This window comes from Staurois parvus, unplaced genomic scaffold (assembly GCF_062004578.1).
Source record: "Staurois parvus isolate SC_StPar_1 unplaced genomic scaffold, SC_StPar_1.0 ptg002140l, whole genome shotgun sequence".
Lineage (NCBI taxonomy): Eukaryota > Metazoa > Chordata > Amphibia > Anura > Ranidae > Staurois > Staurois parvus.
In genome coordinates, this window is record NW_028319936.1 from 2,343,422 (window position 1) to 2,357,988 (window position 14,567).

The following is a 14,567-nucleotide window of genomic DNA, read 5'->3' on the forward strand; positions in this document are numbered from 1 at the left end:
CCTCCTTTGGCAGCAATAACCTCAACCAAACGTTTCCTGTAGTTGCAGATCAGACCTGCACAACGATCTGGAGTAATTTTGGACCACTCCTCTTCACAAAACTGTTTCAGTGTAGCAATATTCTTGGGATGTCTGGTGTGAATCGCTCTCTTAAGGTCATGCCACAGCATTTCAATCGGGTTGAGGTCAGGACTCTGACTGGGCCACTCCAGAAGGTGTATTCTGTGCTGTTGCAGCCAATGTTTTGTTGAATTACTTGTATGCTTTGGGTCATTGTCCTGTTGCATCACCCATCCTCTGCGGAGCTTCAGTTGGCGGACAGATGGTCGTACGTTTTCCTGCAAAATGTCTTGATAAACTCTGGAATTCATTTTCCCATCAATGACAACAATCCGTCCAGGCCCTGAGGCAGCAAAGCAGCCCCAAACCATGATGCTCCCTCCGCCATGTTTTACAGTGGGGATGAGGTTTTGATGTTGGTGTGCTGTCTTTTTTTCTCCACACATAGAGTTGTGTGTTCTTCCCAAACAAATCAATCTTGGTTTCATCTGTCCACAGTATATTTTGCCAGTAGTGCTGTGGAACATCCAGGTGCTCTTTTGCAAACTTCAAACGTGCTGCAATATTCTTTTTGGACAGCAATGGCTTCCTCTGTGGTGTCCTCCCATGTACTCCATTCTTGTTTAATGTTTTCCTTATTGTAGATGTGTCAACAAAAATGTTAGCATGTGCCAGAGATTTCTGTAGGTCTTTAGCTGACACTCTGGGATTCTTCTTTACCTCATGCAGCATTCTGCGCTGTGCTCTTGCAGTCATTTTTACAGGACGACCACGCCTAGGGAGAGTAGCAGCAGTGCTAAACTTTCTCCATTTGTAGATAGTCTGTCTTACCGTGGACACATGAACATCAAGGCTTTTGGAGATACTTTTGTAACCCTTTCCAGCTTCATGCAAGTCAACAATTCTTGATGGTAGGTCTTCTGAGAGCTCTTTTCTGCGAGGCATGGTTCACATCAGACAGTGCTTCTTGAAACCAATAAACCCAAAACAGGTGTGTGTTTTTTAAGGGCAGGACAGCTGTCAGCAACACATCCAATATCATGACATTGATTGGAGTCAAGGTTGGCTCACTCCTGGCTCCAATTAGCTCTGGGAGAAGTCATTAAGCTAGGGCCTCACATACTTTTTACTCCCTACACTGTGAATGTTTACATGTTATGTGCAATTAAACCATGGCAACATCTAATGTTTGTGTAGTATTATGTTCAGCAGACTGTGTTCGTCTATTGTTGTGACTTAGATAACGTTCAGAGCACATTTTATGCCCAATTCATGCAAAACTCCACGTAATCCCAAGGGGTTCACATACTTTTTCTTGCAACTGTAGCCAGGCTTTTTTGCCATTCAGAATAAGCGTTGTAGTTATATCAAGGAACATAAGGCTTCCTCTGATTGCCCAAGGTGGAAAAATGGTGGCTAAATGATTAGCATTTCCGCCTGGCAGTACTAGGGTTGTTGGTTTGAATCTCAACCACGGCATTACCTGCCAGGAGTTTGCATGTTCTCCCTATGCCTGTGTGGGTTTCCTCCAAGTACTCTGGTTTCCTCCCACACTCAAAAGACATGCTGGCAGGTTAATTGGTTCCTGTCTAAAATTGGCCCTAGTATATGTATGTATAAATGTGAGTTAGGGACCTTAGAATGTATACCCCTTGAGGGTTAGGGACTGATGTGAATGTACAATATCCTATATAAGTACCAGTAATAAATAAATCTGACTGCCTCTCCTCAGGAGTTTGAGTGATGGCAACAGGAGCCTATTTCCCCACTGCCCTCCATTTCTCTTGCAAAACTGGAAAGTGAGGGGAGTGGCTTAGGAACCAGCAGTGGTGCCAGGTAAGTGTTTAAGTGTGGGGGGACGGGCAGGTAATGGGACATTTTTTAACCACTTGCCAATCACGCCATAGCTGAATGACGGCTACAGCTCGGTTGTCCAGTTCTGGACGAGTGTCATATGACGTCCTCTCAAAACACACCCTCCTACGGACACAGCTGATCATGTGATGTGGTTAAGGGCCAATCACAGCGGCCTTTTACCATGTGATCAGCTGTGTCCAATGACACAGCAGATGACTGGTAAATGCACTTGTCACAGCATGAGGAAAGTACTGCCGATACCCGGCAATTGTCAGAGGACGGTAGGCAGGGGGTTAACCAGGAAGGGGGTATAAGTGCCCGGTAGGCAAGTGGTTAATCAGGAAGGGGGTAAATCCTCAGGAGGGCGAGTGGTTAAAAGTCAACAGCTACAGTTTTTGTAGTTGCTGACTTTTAACAAAAAAAATGACTGGAACTCTGAAGGCAAAAGGGGGTCCAACCTGGTACTAGCAACGTGTATATAATAAAGTGGCCAGAGGGTGTATGTGGAGAAATCAATCTGTGAGGGCCCTGGAACCTTCCTTGGGAGCCAGCACAGCCTTTCCTGTGACCTGAGGGAACTGCACCCATAGTTTCCCTCACAATGCCGACAACTGTCTTCCTAATAGATGTGGAATTGCACTCTTTTTCCAGAACCATATCTGGAATCTCCATGTGAGAACATCCTGTGCTTGCCTTGGTTATTTCCAGCCTTGTGCGAACATAAAACTGAAAGGAAAATAAGTCATTAGTGACCCTCTTCCCTCCTCCCTCGCCTCAGCTTCTACTAGGCTGTGAGAGTGAAGCGGTTAAACAAGACTCCACATGGCGGGCGCCCCTCCCTGCCCCTCCTCCTCCTCCCTCTCTTGTGCCTCTTCTGCCAGTAAAGTCCCGTTACATAGGCGGCCAGGGAAGAAGAAGAGGCTTCATTGTAGTGGGCGCCTTCTCACCATCAGTCTACACCACAGCGGGACCGAGGGGAAGTGGGAGCTACAGGAGAAAGTGAGGAGGAAGACGCAGGACGGGAATAGCCCGGGATAAGTTGGCTGACTGACATTATCAGAGAAGAAGCAGTATGTCTATCTCTGTGCCGCAGAACGGAGTGCAGGAGGACAAAGACAACCTCATTGAACTGTTTGTTAAGGTAAGTGTGCATCCTCTGCCCTTCCATCACCTCCCCTCATACAGAACACATGGGGAATGAGCACGGTGGACCAATGATGTCATCTGCTAGTGAATGGGCTGATTATACCACACTAATCTGCTGAGCCCTGGACTAATCAGGGAGAAGATGTGCTCCTTCTATATATGGAGGCTAACCTCGGAATGAGGGCCAGGTGCATGTGAGTTGGGCACAGCCCTCCTGGGCCCCTCCATCATGTCTGCAGCACTAGGAGCTCTGTCACCTGTACCCTGTCCAGAGCAGGAGCTGTGCTTCCCCATGAGGGGATCATTCAGCAAAGGTCACTGACAAATGGGAAAGTCTGTAGCAATGTCAGTTGTCCCTATTATTTGATTTCTGTTTATATGGACAGATCAGTGTTTTTGGACAGTAAGCGATCTCTAGGCAGTGAAATCCAAACTTTAAGTGGCTAAATGGTTAGCTCTTCTGTCTGGCAGTCTTAGGGTCAATCCCAACCACAGCACCACCTGCCTGGCGTTTGCATGTTCTCCCTGTGCCTGTGTGGGTTTCCTCCCACACTCCAAAGACATGCTGGTAGGTTCATTGGATCCTGTCTAAATTGGCCCTAGTATGTATGAATGTGAGTTAGGGACCTTAGATTGTACACCCCTTGAGGGTTATGGACTGATGTGAATGTACAATATATGTGTAAATTGATGGTGCCAAAAAAAAATACCTGTACTAAACAAGCTGGCCATACAACGTATAGATTAGTTTTGATTTTCTAATCGTTCGTGGCGTCAAATCGATGTTCGTTTTCAACAGCAGTGATGGTAAAATTGGAAGGGGCAGGAATGAAACCTTTTTCTTGCTCAAAACGAAATTTTGGCCGGTGTATGTGGTTATCGTTCAGAAATTCCATTCATTTTAAAATTGAATGTTAAAGTGTTACTGAACCCAGGACCCTGCATTCGCTCTATCTGATCTCCCACTGTACACAGAACATGGAAATGCAATCATGTTAATAAATATAAACTGCTAAATTCCTTCTTTTTTTTTTTCTCATCATCAGTTAGATCAGTCTTGTGACTTCTTTCAGTGTCCAGCAGAGCACTGGTTAAAGCTTGTAGGAGTTTTCATTTTGCTCTAGGACAGGGGTAGGCAAGCTGCAGCGCCCCAGCTGTTGCAGGACTACAAGTTCCATCATGCCTCTGCAAGTTATAGCTGTAACTGTTGGTTTAGTAATGTTGCAATGCCTCGTGGTAAATGTAGTTCCACAACAGTTAGACAGCCGCAGGTTGCCTACCCCTGCTCTAGGAGGTTGCAGATCCTCTTTTCTCTGTCTGGACAGTGCTGATTGGTCTTGTGCTGGTCACATGCACCCTCCCAAGAAGAAATAAAAACCTCTCTAGCAATACACATCAGACTGAGCATGTGCAAAGTGTCTTCACAAGATATGTCTTATCAGGCGTAAATATAAACTGCTAAATACCTTTTTCTCATCAGCAGTTAGAGCAGTCTTGTGACTTCTATCAGTGTCCAGCAGAGCACTGGTTAAAGCTTGTAGGAGGTATTTTCGTTCTGCTCAAGGAGGATGCAGAACCCCTGACCTGTCGGCACAGTGGTGTTTGGCTCTGTGCTGATCACATGCATTCTCCCAAGAAAAAAAAATATCCTCTCTAGCAATACCAACCAAACTGAGCATGTGCAGAGTGACTCCACATGATATGTCTTATCGGGAGATAAGTGGACACTGGAAGAATGGGAGGATCAGAGAAGTCAAGATCAAACAGCATTTTTTCCAAAATGCAAAGCTTCAACCCCTTAACCACTTGCCCTCCTGAGGATTTACCCCCCTTAATGACCAGGCCTCTTTTTGCTACTTGGCGCTGCACTAATTCAACTGATAATTGCGCGGTCATGCAATGCTGCACCCAAACGAAATTTACGTCCTTTTTTTCACACAAATAGAGCTTTCTTTTGGTGTAATTTGATCACCTGTGCGCTTTTTATTTTTCACGCTATAAACAAAAAAAGGCCATTTTTAGCTATAAAAAATATATAGTAAACTCAAAGTTGGTTATAAATTTAGGCCAAAATGTATTCTGCTACATGTTTTTGGTAAAAAAAATCCCAATAAGTGTATATTGATTGCTTTGTGTGGAAGTTACAGCGTCTACAAACTATGGTATAAATACTGCAATTTACGCCATTTTTCTGCTATACAGCGCTGCGCTAGTTTAACGGTCGTGCAATATGGTACCTAAATGAAATTTACATCCTTTTTATTTCCCCACAAAGTGAGCTTTCTTTCGGTGGTATTTGATTGCCTGTACAGTTATTTTTTGCGCTATTAAAAAAAAAAAAAAAAAAAAAAAAAAAAGCTGACAATTTTGAGGGAAAAAAAACAACATTTTGGACTTTTGCTATAAAACATGTCCAGTAAAAAAAAAAAAATGCAAAAATCAAATTTAGTCATAAATTTCTGCCAAAATGTATTCTGCGACATGTCTTTGCTAAAAAAAACAAAAAAAACCCAATATGTGTAATTTTAATTGGTTTACGTGAAAGTTATAGCGTTTACAAATGGCGGGAAAGATACTGGGATTTTTTAGGTTTTTTTTTTTTTTTTTTTTTTTTTTTATACTGATAATGGCGGCGATCAGGGACTTATGGCAGCGACCAGCGACTTATGGCGGGACTGCGGCAGACGTTTTGACATTGGGGGGTACTGACTTGGGGTCACTGACATCCCCAAAAACACTAATACAGTGATCAGTGCAAAAAAAAAAAAAAAAAAACTGACACTGTACTAATGGCAATGGGGAGGAAGGGGTTAACTTTATTTAGCATGGAAGGGTTATAGGAGTGAGGGAAGTGTTTTACTAGGGGGCGGGGGTGTGTGCTGGGCGGGACAAGGCTGATTGAGAGAGAGGAAAAACTGTTCTTTCTCGATCAGCTCATCCTCGAGCTGTCAGGGAAGTGACAGACAGCACAGCTACTGCAGCTGTGCTCTCTGTCACTGTTTGCCGCCGATCGCCGGGACATAGCCGCTAAGGAGCGGCTGTGACCCGGCGACTGACATCTGCAGCAGAGAACCGTGGGACAAATAGGGTGGTGGCGCGCCCCGCGCGCGTCCCCTATTTGTTTACAAAACACACGTCTTAAAACGTGTTTTTTCCTGTGAGTGCCGCCCTGCCGCCGTATATGTACAGTGGCTGGGTGGCATGCGGTTAAGTTCCGCAGTGAGTATAACTAGCATACTTTTACTGCATATACAGACTGATTTTACTGTTGTGGGTTTAGTACCATTTTAAAAGCAAAAGAAAATTTTCAAACGGCATTCGTCCATCGAATGTTCAAAGACTTCTTACGAATGTTCTCATCTGAAAATGTACACTTGTATGGCCATACAAAATGTAGTAGTGATGTTTTAAATGACTAGTTTTGGACAGAGCAGCCCTGTTCCTCCTCTTCTCAGGTCTCCCTTCCGTCACTCCTGGCTCCTCTTCTAAGTGCGCCACCTTAGGAAATCACTTCCTATTGTGGCTCACCAGCAGGCTCAATCCTAAGATGCGTTGTCTGCATCCATAGACACGCATAGTAGATTCAGCCCTGCCCCCATTTGACTGACGGCAGCGGGAGCCAATGGCTCCTGCTATCACTCTGCCCTGTGAGGAGAGAGAGCCGCTGCTCATGCACATCATTGGATTGAGATCAGGCACAGGTAAGTATAAGGGGGGTGGGGTGTTGGCTATAGCCGGGGGCCTCCTGTGGGACAGGAGGATTTCTGTTTTTTTTTTTTTTGTTTGTTTTTTTTTTTTTTTAATGCAGAGAATGCATTAGGCTTCGCTTTAGACTTGTGGTTGGAGGTGGCAACTTGCAGCCGCTCCCCCTGACTACTTGCCCTCCTGAGGATTTACCCCCTTCCTGACCAGGCCATTTTTTGCTTTATGGCGCTGTTACTTTGACAATTTCACGGTCATGCAACGCTGCACCCAGGTGAAATGCATGTCCCCTTTTTTTTTTTTTTTTTATTCCCGCCCCCACACACAAATTGAGCTTTTTTTTTTTTGCGGTGGTATTTGACATTTTTGAGAAAAGAGACAAACAATATTTTTGACTTTTTGCTGTTAAACATGTCTAGTAAAAAAATTTAAATCAAAATTCGTCAAATTTAGGCCAAAATGTATTCTGCTACATCAATAATATCCAACAATGCAGCACTCAGATAAAATGATTTAAAAAAATTCATCACACAAATATAAGTGCATCAATGTGTATATATACGTTGATGCACTTATTTGTGTGATGAATTTTTTAGATTATTGTATCTGAGCGATGCATTGTTGGATATTATTGATGATGAGGGTTGGAGGTTTAACCTTTTTATGCAAGCTGCTATTTATACATATATACATTTTATATGTTTCTATTTTTATTTATTCTGCTACATGACTTTGCTGGAAAAAAAAAAACTCAATTAATTGGTTTACGTGAAAGTTATAGCGTTTACAAATGGTGGTATAGATACTGGAATTTTTTTTTTTTTTCTCTTCTGAATAATGGCGCTGATCAGCGACTTATAGCGGGACTGTGGCGGACATTCTGACACTGGGTGGAACTGACTTGGTGTCACTGACATTCCCAGTAGATCGCGGATGCCATGCAGTTCTTCTGCAGACCTGTCAGAATATCTGCTTGCCTTATGGGATGTATGAGCAAGTGGATATTCTGACAGGAAGCTTCAATGAACTACCATGGCGCTGCACAAAAAACTACAAGCCCACAGCCGCTAAGGCTGTCGGGACATGCCGTTCATTCATTCACAGAAGTGTGTGAAGGATGCGGCCCTGTGAGTGGAGCCCCACACAATGGCTAAATGGTTAGCACTTTCGCCTGGCAGTACTAGGGTCACTGGTTCGAATCCCAACCCTAGCACCACCTGCCTGGAGTTTGCATGTTCTCCCTGTGACTGCGTGGGTTTCCTCCGGGTACTCCTGTTTCCTCCTACACTCCAAAAACATGCTGGTAGGTTAATTGGCTCCTGTCTAAATTGGCCTTAGTATGTGTATGTATGAATGTAAGTTAGGGACTTTAGATTGTAGGCCCCTTGAGGGTTAGGGACTGATGTGATCTCCAAGATATGTACATTCCTCACCCCAGACACTACTAAACAACTCGTACACTCCCTCATCATCTCACGCCTGGACTACTGCAACTCCTTTCTCACTGGCCTACCCAAACAAACGCTATCCCCACTCCAGTCTATCCTGAACTCAGCGGCTAGACTCATCCACCTCACCAACCGATCAACATCTGCCACCCCCCCTCTGCCAATCCCTTCACTGGCTCCCGATTGCCCAGCGCATCAAATTCAAATGACTTACTCTGACCTACAAAGCCATTCACAACATCGCCCCAAACTACCTAACTGACCTGTTACCCAAATACCACCCTACCCATGCCCTTCGCTCCTCACAGGACCTCCTACTCTCTAGCTCCCTGGTCTCCTCCTCCCACGCCCGACTGCAGGACTTCTCCAGGACTTCCCCCATCCTCTGGAACTCCCTACCCCAATCCATCAGACTGTCGCCTACCCTCCTCACCTATCTCTTCAGGGAAGCCTACCTCACCTAACAACCGATTTCCTCCACTCCTCCCACCACTCCATCCCCCAAAGCCACTTCCTCCTGTATCGCTCCTCCCTCCTAGATTGTAAGCTTGAAAGAGCAGGGCCCTCGTGTATTGTATTGTTACTGTATTGTCTCATGTTCTGTCCCCCTTGCTGTTGTACAGCGCTGAGCAAACCCTTTGGCGCTATATAAATACTGTATAATAATAAGTAAAGTGCTGCGTAAATTGACAGCGCTATACAAGTACCTGAAATAAATAAATTGCCGTGCTGTTCTCAAATTTGACAGTTCTTAGAGACTTCTCCCTGTACTATCTGTCACGGAGGGGGGATGGTGGTAGCTGCGGCAATGGGAGCATGTTACATGTTCCACCCTAAAATCAAGTGGAATATGTAACATGTTCCCAAAGGTGAACTTATCCTTTTAAGATAAATAAAAACTTAAGGCTTTAGAACCACTTTAACCTTTTGGCGCTGGCCTTTAAGGGTTCCAGAAGCTGGGAGGCAGGGTTTTAGGATTGTGGCCGCCATGATTCGCTGTCACGGCGGTCACATGATCGGGACCTTTCCGTTAGTACCAAACGTGTGCTGGGAGTGCGCAGAGCGCGCGCTCTTAGCACATTGTGTTTTTTTTTTTTTTTTTTTATAAATAGAACGCAAATGTGCGGCCGCTCGGCATCTAGGCCCAGACGCCGGGAGGCCGCACATTTGCGTTCGGTCGGAACCAAGAGGTTAAATTCAAAGTGAGAGTTGTTTAGATGGCCATAGCCCTAAGCCTAGTACATATTATTCGAAGACTGGACAAAAATATAAATTATCAGAATAATGGCTCAATTTTCTGTTCATTAGTATACTGCTTTCGAGAGCCGATGTCATTTGTTCAGATGAAAATTTCCGAAAGCACATGCTCTATATTATTTTTTTTTTTTTTTTTGTCAGTTAGCAGGACAAATGATTTTCATTTTAATTTGCGCAGTATTTGTTCTAAAAAAAAAAAAAAAATTAAAAATTGAGCAAGACTGCACGTGATCGGAAACAATGATTTACCTTTGAACATGGGTATGTACGCTGATATTTTTCCTCAGTGGTTTGAGAATATTCGTACCATTAATGACAGTCTTGCTTTCAGATGGTATAAACATTCAAGGGAAATGCGAGTCATAGTAACCAATGACTTCTCCCTGGCCCCATTCAGCTTCCAGCTGGAAAATTACCCAAAGTGAATGTAAACAAGGGATTTTGGCTGATGTCATTACCCAAATATGGCATTTGCCATATTTAGACAATGGCAGGAATCTCAGGCGGCAGCTGAATGTGGTTAGAAGTGTCCTAGCTAGCAAAGGGCTGATCATGCATTGAGAATGAAGTGTCCTTGGTATGGACATTCCAGCCGTAGTGCCGCTCCCCTCCATGTGACATATTCATGTATCTGTTCTTGACATGTACATGAATCTGTCGCCTGCATCTCATTTCTCTTGTCGGAGGAGCAACAGACTTCTAAGTGTTTTTGAGACCCTCTCCAATAATCTATGCTGCCTTTTAATGTGCTCGTGTTTGGGTTTTTTTGTTTTTCTCCTGCTGTCTTCCCCCCATTGCTGGCTCCACTTTCCAACATTAGGGTGGCTCCTTTCCATTGCAGAGTTCAATAAAGTCTGGCCAGAGCTGTCTATGTGCGCTTGCTCCTGATATCAGACAAAAGGGGGATGTGTGTATGCTGCCTGTGCTGACAAAAGCAGGAAGGCCACAAGGATAGCAAAGACCAAAGACACACCTCTGCTGTTCCTTATATTGATGAAGTGACTATGCTACCACGGGAGCTGCTGTCAATCACTTCTCTTGGAGGTGGAGCAGAGGTGTGACTTCAATGTGGCTGACTGTGTATGTTCGTACAGGCTGCATCCCCACATCAGTAAAATGTTATGGGCACATGTGTACTCACACTTGGTATGATGGAACATGTACTCCTGATGAAGCTAATATGGCAGTAGTCTCCAAACTGCGGCCCTTTGCTTGCCTTTATCCAGACCTCAGGGTACAATTCCTCCCACTGACACCAATGAGGAAGCATTGATACAGATGCCAGGATATTTTCTACTCCCACTAGCAATAATCTGACCACTCCAAGTCTGATAGTAAACTGGCCCTTTGTTTAGAAAGTTTGGAGACCCCTAAAATATTGGGTGTGTGCCCCTCCCCAGAGGAAGTATGGGGAAGCGGCACACAGGAAACCAGAGGACCGAGTCTTTCTTAAATGTGCAGCAAGGAATAGTTTACTAGGCAGGTAATGATGAGTTTAGTACTACATTAAAACCTATTTAGTGATGAGGGTCAAACAACCGCAACAACAATTGTATTTCAGATTACAGCAAGATCAGTGGAGGAGTCATTCATTATTTTTTTTTTTTTTTTTTTTTTTTGTCTTTTTCATACTATTATTTGAATTACTTGTACAGGCCTACACAAAGGCCTTACAGCAAAATAATTGGTTTTTGTTTTCACTGCTCAGTCCCATGTGGTTGTACCTCAGTGTGGAATTAAACACTTCCTATTCTTTCCAGCCAAGGTAGCTGCCATCTTGGCCTCTGTTTGTTTGATCTGCAACTACCCTGATGTGTGCCCTTGTGATCAGTTATGACTCCAGTCATTTGATGGATTGACTCTTTGGTTGAGAGCACAAACACGTGTGACAGTTACATTCTCTGCATGCCAGAAATGCGAATTCCTTTTTAACTGTTAAGTCAATGGGTTTAGGTTCGCGTTAGGCCTTATTCACACCGTATGTGGAGAAAAATTGATGGAAACTGACGTGCAGATTTCACTTGCAGAGACATCAGTTTACACCAGTTTTCATGCATGCTTCAGTGTGTTTTATACATGTTGTAAATTTCTACACAGAAAAAAAACTGCAAAAAAAAACGGAGGCGGCACGAGCTACAGCTCTGTGTCTAATGGACACGGGGACGAGCACACAGTGGTGGCCCCAGGGTGAGCTGCTTTCCCTGGGGGCACTGCTTGAGGGGGAGGAGCCAGGATAATTGGCAGGCACCTGAAGAGGATTGGGGCAGCTCTATGCAAAATCGCTGTACAGAGCAGGCAAGTATAGACCTGTATTAAAAAAAAAAAAAAAAAAAAAAAAAAATTTATAACAAAGATTTAGTGTCACTTTAAGGGCAGCATTCGTAATTCAGAAATTAAAAATAGAAAAGCTGTCATTTCACCTTGTGGGTCCATTCACACTTGTGTGCTATAGATACTAATTCTCATTACTTTAACTCACCTGCTCTTGGCACAGTGCCATTAATTGTGAATAGCACCCTGACACTTTGTACAGTAGAGCTCAATGTATTGCATATACCATTTCCTGCATTGCTAGGTCATGTATGGTTTTTAATCCGTTGTTGTGCATTGGCAGTCCATTCATAATGAATAGCCTGCCTAAACATAGTGCACACTAACGTATGCTATAACATGCATTAACACTCTGCAGTGGAATGCTTAGAGGTAAGCCAGAAACAAGATTTTTCTTGTTCAGCCCTGTGGGCTGAACTACAGTAATTGCTTGTTTTCCATATTCACATTAACAGCATGGACAGGTTTCGCCCCTGTTAACTCTTGTGTTCAAGCAGCTGCAGTGGTCTGAATATCCAAACAGTGACTGCATCCAATTGGCTGCAGTCACATTTTGACCAACAATTTTCCGCCCAGCTCCTTCGGTTTCGATCAAAGTTTGGCACTCCCAAGTGTTGCTAAGAGGGCCAACCACTTCTCAAACTTTGATTCAAGCGGACTCAAACAAAATTCAAAACCTGAATGGGCATTGAAGCAATCTTTCTCTTCTTCCGTCAATGAAAAAGGATGATTGACAGGTTCCTGGTTGTGTAAATGGACCGCTGATAGGAGGCAGGTTTTAAAAATATGTACTTCGTGACTTTTGGTTTGGTTTCCCAATTTGCCATTTCTGTTTCTGAGTATTTTTAGGTGTAGTGGTGTGTAATTCCCCCCCAAAGACAGTGTCCTCTGTCTGCCTTCACATCACCCCCACAGTAGTTTCCTCTGCCCCTCTGTCCCCTGAAAGCTGTGTCCTCTGCCTCCCCATCCCCCAAAGCAGCGTCCTCTGTCCCTTTTTTATATCAGCCCCCAATCCCCCAGCGGAGGCTAGTGGGAAGCAGAGCCGAGTTCACAATCTACCTGTTGGCTGCCCATGGTCAACTGGTAGATCGTGATCGACGGCTTGCCGTCCCCCGGTGTAGAATATAACTGTTCCCTTTTTAAACTGACAGTACACTATACACTCTGATTGTACTATCTCCTTTTTGAGGACATAAGTAGTTGATTCAAAGCAGGTTGTACAGATTGCAGAGTAAAGTATCAGCTGTGTTTGTACCATATGTGTCTTTTTTTCTTTTTTTTTTTTTAATTTTATTTTATTTTTTTCTTCCTTTTTAAAGGAGTTCTATGGTCACAGCATACACTTTTTTTCATTTTATGTTACCATTGTAATACTATTACAAACAATCGTTTTATTTGGCAATCCTATATAATCCTATTTGAAAAGTGTGCTGCCTGTCTGCTGGCCATCTCTTTCCACAACTTCCTGGATACCCAGTATGCTTTGCAGCTTCTCTGCTTACTTTGTTTCTAAGGACTACATATCCCATGGTATCGTTCTGCCTACAAGCAGTGATTCCTGTACTGATTCTACCTCCTGAAACTCCTCCTCTCAGCACCTCTGTAGTTCAGAAGGCAGGCTCTGTGAAATGTGTGATCATTTAAGATTATTAGGAGTAGATTAGAAATAATTGAAATATGTAGAAATTAAAATATAACTTTACGTTTTAATGAAAGGTTGTCCGTTTTAGTTTTCTGCACCAGGTAGCCCTTCAAACCTTGACAGATGTGTCAGACAACAGTTGGTGAACAGGCTCTCACCTGTGGTGTCATCATAAATGTCACACAAATGTTAATACTTTAACAGATCTGCAGAAACCTTATTTCCATGTGTTTTTATAAATTGCTTGCTTGAGTCACTAGGACAAAAACCATGCGGTTCACAAGAGGCAAATTCTGTAAAAGCTTACATGTGGGCTAAATTCGCCTATGACATTTTTGCTTTCATTTGTAAGTGTGTCTTTTTAAAATTAGTTTTTGTTCTCAATCTGGTTTTTATGGGAAAACGCTTCTTTTGCTTACTTGTCCTTTTCATAAAATACACCACAAGTCGTTTTTTTTTTTTTTTTTTTTTTTTTTTTTTCCCCCCGCACATATTTGGGGATTTTTGTTAACAGTGAAGTGCCCATTATTTTTAATGCAAGAATAGTTTTGACAAATTGAGTCATCAGTGTTTGAAAACATGGAGGTTGGCAGCACATGTAGCCAGAGGTTTTGGGTGTGTCTGTCTGGTTAGTTATGCCAGTTGTTACATGGGCTTGTGCCAAAAATAAAATAAAGCCCGGGTTTGTTTAACGTGTAAATTTTGTTTAAAAATGAGCGCTTTTTTTTTTTTTTTTTTTTTTTAAGGATTTTCCAGTTCACTCTATATTATAGTGAATCCAGTCTTTTCTCCAGACAGCAGTATGCATATGATCCTTTCACTGTTTCCTATTACTCCAGATTGTGAATGTTGAGGCTTTTTTTAATGTTAAAGGTTTAGATTAGTACAGTGTTTATTTGATTATTGACCCTATATTACAACTCTGTTCTTGAAGATATCCAGGAGTTTGCACACAGTAGTCACTGTCTGTACTGTACCAGATGTGGCATTGTTTATAGCCATAAAGACTCCTGCTAATCCTCCATTTAAATAGATCTTGACATGTGTGTCCAGTTGTAAACCACACAACCCATTTTATAGGGTAACAATCACTCAGCACAATTGCATCAACATTGGGCACAGCG

The 14,567-nt window shown here is 43.2% G+C and overlaps 1 protein-coding gene across 1 annotated transcript in view; it reads left to right on the forward strand.

Moving 5' to 3' along the window:
• The first annotated feature begins 2,779 nt into the window (after positions 1–2,779).
• The window catches only part of CLIC4 (CLIC family member 4), a 104,316-nt gene continuing 92,528 nt past the window's right edge, over positions 2,780–14,567 (forward strand). The window contains exon 1 of the mRNA XM_089665173.1: positions 2,780–3,058. Coding sequence (XP_089521299.1) covers positions 2,990–3,058 — 69 coding nt within the window. The 5' untranslated portion in view covers positions 2,780–2,989. The remainder of the gene's footprint in view (positions 3,059–14,567) is intronic.